General features: G+C 39.2%; 1 protein-coding gene across 2 annotated transcripts in view; it reads right to left on the reverse strand.

The window, feature by feature from the left end:
- Nucleotides 1-7,136, reverse strand: part of DESI2 (desumoylating isopeptidase 2) — a 73,035-nt gene that overhangs the window by 63,690 nt on the left and 2,209 nt on the right. The window contains exon 2 of one of the 2 annotated variants that reach the window (XM_023518554.1): nt 4,565-6,263. The exons of the other annotated variant lie outside the window; for it this stretch is intronic. Coding sequence (XP_023374322.1) covers nt 5,201-5,815 — 615 coding nt within the window. The 5' untranslated portion in view covers nt 5,816-6,263 and the 3' untranslated portion in view covers nt 4,565-5,200. Of the gene's footprint in view, nt 1-4,564; nt 6,264-7,136 lie in introns of those variants that run through there. 2 annotated transcript variants of the gene reach the window in all.

Raw genomic sequence — 7,136 nt, forward strand, 5'->3', positions numbered from 1 at the left:
TTAGCCACTCGAGCCACAGGCACCGAGCCTTTGCCTTTCTTATAGTTTAAGATTTTGGTAGTCTTCCCCTTGTATTCTTTTAGCCAACTGGTTAACATATGAACAATAAATATTGCTATGGAATTCAAATAATCTTACAGAGAATCTGACAGTCAACAAATGGAAAGTATAAGTACATCCCATATTAAGAAAAACCCATTAAACAAACAAATCATCTAAAAATAGGTTTTCCTTGGTATTTTAAAAGTAATTTACTCAAATTTCAAAAGTTCTATTTTGTTATCTTTATTCATCAGAAACATGGCCATGGAACTGATACCCACTACAGTATACCATTGCAGTTTGAAAGGGCTTTAGGGATCAATTGCTTAGTCCCTATTAATATCTAAGTATTTGCCAATCATGAAAAAGTTTCCATGCTTTTTTTTTTTTTTAAATACTTCTGATTTTCCATTTTAAGTTGGCAGGTTAATATTTAATCCATGCTAAGTCAAAGGACTGCTAAAAGGGAAAACACTGAACATTTCTGGGTTTATAAAATACCTTTCATAGATGGTATTAGAGGCAGAATGACTCCCTGAAACATCCACACCCTAGTTACCAGAAGCTGTGCATATATTATATAGCCAAGAGACTTTACAAATATGATTAAAATTATGGATCTTAAAATGGGGAAATTATCCTGTAATATCTTGGTGGGTCCCATTTAATTATGGGAGCCCTTAAAAGATGAGAACTTTCTCTGGCTGGAGGTAGAACAGATATGGCAGGCGGTAAGTCAGAGATACTTGAAGCAAGAAAAAGATTCAATTCACCATTGCTGGTTTGAAGATGAAGGATTCCAAGACATTCCCTGCTGGAAGCTAGCAAAGAATGGGACCTCAGCCCCACAGCCATAAGCAAGTGAATTATGTTAACAATTTGGATGACCTTGGAAGTAGATTTTCCCCCAGAGCCCAGCTTTTTGATTTGGGTTTGTGAGAAATGGAGCAACCCAGCTACCTGGATGTCTAACTTACTGAAGTGTGAGATAACAAATTTATGTGGTTTTAAACCACTAAGTTTTTGACAATTTTTTATAATAAAAATAGAAAACAAACATAGGGAGATTAAATTCTACCCCCTCCCCCCAAAAGATAATGCCCTGGATAATGTATGAGGGCAGATTTATGATTGTCCTTTTTGCTTAGGTAGACACATGGGTCATTGTCAGGTGGTGGAAGTGGTATTGGTCCAGAAAACATACAGGTCGAAGAAAATGAAGATTAGTTCCTGTTAACTATGCCAAAATTCAAGAACTGACAAACTTTTGGGTAAGATGATCTTCTGAAGAATGACAAGAATCAACATAAAAAAGTAAACATATTGAAAACATTTCCTATGGGGTGATTCATCACTATAATCCCAGCTTCCTAGGCTTTGGGAAGATCCCTTGAGGACAGGAGTTCAAGACCAGCCTGAGTAACATAACATAGCAAGACCCCCCATCTCTACAAAAAAGTTAAAAATTGGCCAGGCATGGTAGTGGGAGGCTGAGGTAAGGAATCACTTGTGCCCAGGAGTTCAAGGCTACAGGGAGCTATAAGAATGCCACTCCAACCTGGGTGATAGAGCAAGACCCTGTCTCTACTAAAAAAAAAAAAATTCTCTAGAGTCCTAAAAGACTTCCCATTTGATTCTGCAATCCCATCACTACGTATCTACCCAAAAGAAAAAAAAAGTCATTTTACCATAAGGACATATGTGCTTATATGTTTATAACAGCCCTATTTACAAATGGAAAGATTTGGAAACAACCCAAGTACCCTTTATTTTTTATTAACTTTTTTTGAGACAGAGTCTCACTCTGTCACCCTTGGTAGAATGCCATGGTGTCACAGCTCACAGCAACCTCAAACTCTTGGGCTTAAGCAATTCTCTTACCTCAGCCTCCCAAGTGGCTGGGTCTATAGGCACTCGCCACAACGCCCAGCTATTTTTTTGTTATAGTTGTTGTTTAGCAGGCCTGGGCTGGGTTTAAATCCCCTGCCTTGGTATATGTGGCTGGCAACCTACCTGCTGAGGTACAGGCGGTGAGCCCCAAGTACCCTTTAATACATGAATGGTTTAATAAACTGTGGTATATGTACTATGGGAAACTATTCAGCCAGAAAAAGATGGAGGTTTTGTGTCCTTTGTTACAAGCTGGATGTATTTAGAAAACATTCTTCTAAGTAAAGTAGCACAAGAATGGAAAAACAAGCATCGCATGTACTCAGTACTAACTTGAAACGTGTTAACAACTATGAGCTCACATGAGGAAAACCTCAGTTAAATCCAAGAAGGGGAGAGGGATCAATTGGCACATTCGCTCCCAGCAGGAACAACGTGTGGGTGTATAGCATAGAGCACGCATCCTGGTAGAAGGACACAACTACAATTTAGACATTACCTTACAAGTGCAAGCAATGTAACATAATTGTATGCACCATTATATTAATCAGAAAAAAAAATTCTGTCTAGACCCACAGTAATAAAAAACACATCAACAAGTTTGCCAAAAAAAATGTGCTTTTTCCCATCCCATTCCTATGATCCTCCCCCCTATTTGGTCACCCCACTAGGAAAATCAAAGCTAAAACCTAGCAACATACTAAAGGTACAAGGGGGAAAAGACCAGAAACAGGTATTTGGCACAAAGAAGACCACACAATCTTTTAAGGCCATTTATGTACTGGCACCTCTCCTGATAAAAACTGGCTGATTAAAATCCCACCCAATTTCGCAAATATTTATAGAAGATCTTCTAGTGACAAGACCCATCGTAGACCCTGGTGACAATATGATGTTATCGCAGAACTTACAGTTTAGTGGGATGTACAGGATCACAATACACGCAGCAACTGAGACATGTAGAAAGTGCACCCAGGGCACGGAAGCTCATCCAAGCCTGATGACTAAATGCTAAGCTATAGCCAGAAGCAGCGGGAGGCTGCAGCTGATCACTGTTGGACTAGCACATTCCAGGCAGAAAAACCAGCATGTATAAAGATACCTACTAGGATGTGTACTAGTATAGCCTGTTTGGGTTAACTAAAACATTTCATTGGGAAAACTGATCTGTGTATTCAAGAGTAGGGGATGGGCCTTGAATGGTCAAGCAGGGGTCGCATCATAAAGGGCATTATACCTTATCCTGAACCTGAATCTTAAGCAGAAAATGACATAATCATTTAGGTTTCAGAAAGGTTACTTTGGTAACAGAATGGAAGGTGGATTAAAACAAACGCCAGAGATTGAAACTAGTAAAGCCAATACATTTTTAAACAGAGAGAAAGAGGGCTTGAATTTGAGAAGCATCAGTTAAAATGGAGATACTGTATATCTACTTAAAGAATATTCATAAAGTACTCTCTGCATTCCTTACCCACAACTCATCATAAGGGCTAGAAAAGTCAGATATCCATTTACTCAGCTTCATCACAGTTATAGGAAGCAATTCTGGATAATCTCTTGGGGATGGAGCATGGCTCTAACAAGCTCTTCCTTTCTGTTAAAAGGAGAGAGGTACATGCAGAGGTTCTCTTCTTTGTTCACGTCCTGCTGTTTGGTAATAAGGCAGTCACTGTACAGCTGAGGGGACAAACCAAGGGCAAAAGCCAACATGCTGAGGATGGCAGAGGAGAAGGATGGAAAATCTACTTATCCTGTAAGATGAGTATCCTTCCAGTTTAAGCTGCTGATTGTCCAGCTGTTACTTTCAGACAGAATCAACCAAACTAAAACAAAGAGATAGGGCCTGGTGACTGTATGAAAGGCTTGGAAATAAGAGGAATTCAGGTTTACTCTTAGGTTTCTTGTCAATCCAAGTAGACCAAGTAGAAAAAAAGTGCTAGTACATCAAGAAAATTCCAGTAAAGGTGGCAGTTTTTTAGGGGTGGCAAGGGATGAAAGGGAAGAATGTGAAATGTAGAAAGAAAAGAGGGAAAGAAGTTTGTTCCTGGACATGTTGATTTAGAGATATTATAGAATCATTTAGGTCAGTGGTTCTCAACCTTCCTAATGCTGTGACCCTTTAATACAGGTCTCCATGTTGTGGTGACCCTAGGGGAACTGTGTGCGAGTCTGAATCTTGTTTAAAACATCTGAATTAGAGAATGAGAAACCAGTTTTATCACATTGGCATGCCCTCACATTCTGTCAGGAGTCTCATAGAGATAGGTGGTTCAAAAGAATGAAGTCCAGATGAAAAAGTCCTTATTTGAAGAGTACTAGAAGCATTTCTTTTCTTTTTTTGGTTGCATCCATCATTGTTGTTTGGCGGGCCCGGGCTGGATTTGAACCCACCACCTTAGGTGTATGTGGCTGGCGCCTTAGCCACTTGAACCACAGGCGCCCTCTTTTCTATTCTTAAACTCTGAAGATGGGCTAGGTACCATGGCTCAGGCCAGTAATCCGAACACTTTGGGAGGCCAAGGTGGGAGGACTGCTTGAAACCAAGAGTTCAAGACCAGCCTCAGCAATATAGTGTCTCTCTCTACAAAAATGAAACAAAAGAAAACAAAAAGCCAAACCTCAGACAAAGTATAGATATTTAAAAATAGGAAGAAATTTATTTATGGAATGAACTTACAAACATTAATTCTTACATATTTTTATTTTATAAAAATTTAATCTATGAAACATGACGATTGCTAAAGCTACTATACCAGAGATTTGTCCCACCATTAGAAACTAATCTGTGTCTCCTGCTTTGCTATGGGTATGCCAGTAAATTAGGAATATGTCAATAACTTCTTTTTTAAGACTCAGAAAATAACTCTTAAGATATGTTTTATTGGTGAAAGAGTACCCCAATGTACAAAGAGAAACATAATCACTGAGAAGACAGCAAGCATTAATTCAGGAGCACCGTGCACAATTAAATAACCTTTTGAGGATTATACTATTCCTCCATAAGAAACAAGTTAATATACGTGACCCCCATACAATTACAGTAGAACCTCTATAAGTTGACCACCCAAGGGACTGTAACAAACCGGTCAACATATAGAGCTGGTCAACACAAGGAACTAGGCCTACTATACTGATACATACGTGTACTTTACTTTCTAGTACAACATTTATTAGAGAATATCATATGAAATCATATATAATCAAAACACAGTAAAATCAGAGACAGTATCATATAAAATCAATACAATTACGGCTTTCTCATGGTTTAATTATTCTTTCTGAAGAAAGAGTCAATCTTGACCTGTCTCTTATTACAAACGTAAGTGCAGAAAGCACTCTCAACACTGGCCACACCACTCAGCATACCTGGGCATTTTTCTGCAGCAAATGACTTCAACTGCATTATCAGATGCCTGACATCCTCTTCCTTTGGAGTCTCTTCCACAACTTCTGCTGAAACGTCATTGGATTCACCACACAAGACTTTCTGGGAGATCTTGTTTCGTAGTTTAAATTTTTCAAGCCAACCACTTGATGCTTGGAAATCTGCCACCCCGAATTCCTGTGCAAATTTCTTTGCCACTTCTCGAATCATCGGCCCAGAGATGCGGGCATTAACTGCTCTCATTTGTTTGAACCAGCTTAATGTGGCTTGATTGACTTCATCCAGGGAAGTTTTCCTCTTTTTCCGCTGTGGGTCTCCATTGTCTTTACTGTATTTCTCTAAGTACTCATGTTTACGTTTTTGGATGTTGCTAACTGTGGTCTTGCTAACACCAAAATGTTCTGCTGTCTTCCTCTGGCTGCTGCTTTCCAGAAAATGTAAAAGATCAACCTTTTCCTTCAATGTCAGCTCTTTGAGTTCTTTCCTTTGGGCCATTATGTCTCAATTAACTATAAAATTTTTCAGTCATTGCAGGATGTACCAGGCCTTCACATTGAAAAATCTTTCCCAACACATGACAAACAATAGGCCCTTAGGCCTGATTTAACATATAGTAATAATACGACATGAAAAAAGAACTTATACCAAACGAAAAAAAACAGTACAACTAAGGAGCAAAGTCCACAGTTTCTGCCTCTTGGTATAGAGTGAACTGAACTGGTCAAGTTATAGAGGGTAAATTAATATTGTATGTTACACAGTCCAAGTATTCAAGACACAACTTACAGAGGTGGTCTTCCATTGAGGATCTGTGGTACGTGCCCAGTCTATGAACATTACATCAACTTTAGGAGATGGTCAATGTAGGGAGGTGGTCAACTACTGTATTTTCATGTATGTAGCAGACTTACGGAAGAAAAGGAATGATCCACAGCAGCCCAACCTAGTGAATAGGAAAAATACAGTCAGACGTGACAACCTGACAGAGGCACAAGGACACACGGCAACAGGTCCCTATTAACAGTGATTACTATGGCAAACTGAAGGTTGATTTTCATGTTTACAAAGTTTGAACCAGCCAGCTGATATACTAAGCCTATATAAGATGACAGCAATACTCATCAAAGGCATCTAAGATGAATAAAAAGTATTACCAAAGAAAAAAGGAATTCACCCTTGGCATCAAGCAAAAATGTTTTAGGAACCAAAACTGACTTACGAAAAATGAGTATAACAGACAAAAATTTGTATCTCAACCCACTGCTCTTCAGTCTAAAACATAATTCACTGTTCCCCTCCATGAAAACGTAAATGTTTCTGCGGCTCACAGTCTCCTCGACCCTTCACTCAAGCCCGTGACTGATCTGAAGTTCTGATCAAACTTTCCCCTAGTTATACCAGGCCAGGTGATATTTCCTGAACACAACCTGTGCTTTCCTACTCTTGCTATTTTGCTCATGCTGATTATTCCCTGCTCTTGTAGATACTACCAATCCTTCAAGTTTTCCACCTTTTTCAGTATTCTCTGACCCCATAACCACATTTTTCCTTTGCACCCTTTTCTGCTCTTATCAAATGTACGGTATTCTGTCTTATTACTTATTGGTATTCTGTGTTATTACTTATACTCTTATACCATTATTACTGTTATTACTCCCTTAAAAAAATTTCAAATTTTTTTTGAGACAGAGCCTCAAGCTGTCACCCTGGGTAGAGTGCCGTGGTATCACAGTTTACAGCAACCTCCAACTCCTGGGCTCAAGCGAGTCTCCTGCCTCAGTCTCCCAAGTAGCTGGGACCACAGGCACCTGCCACA

This window comes from Otolemur garnettii, unplaced genomic scaffold, assembly GCF_000181295.1.
Source record: "Otolemur garnettii isolate 467f Iridium unplaced genomic scaffold, OtoGar3 scaffold00141, whole genome shotgun sequence".
In the NCBI taxonomy this organism is placed as follows: Eukaryota; Metazoa; Chordata; class Mammalia; order Primates; family Galagidae; genus Otolemur; species Otolemur garnettii.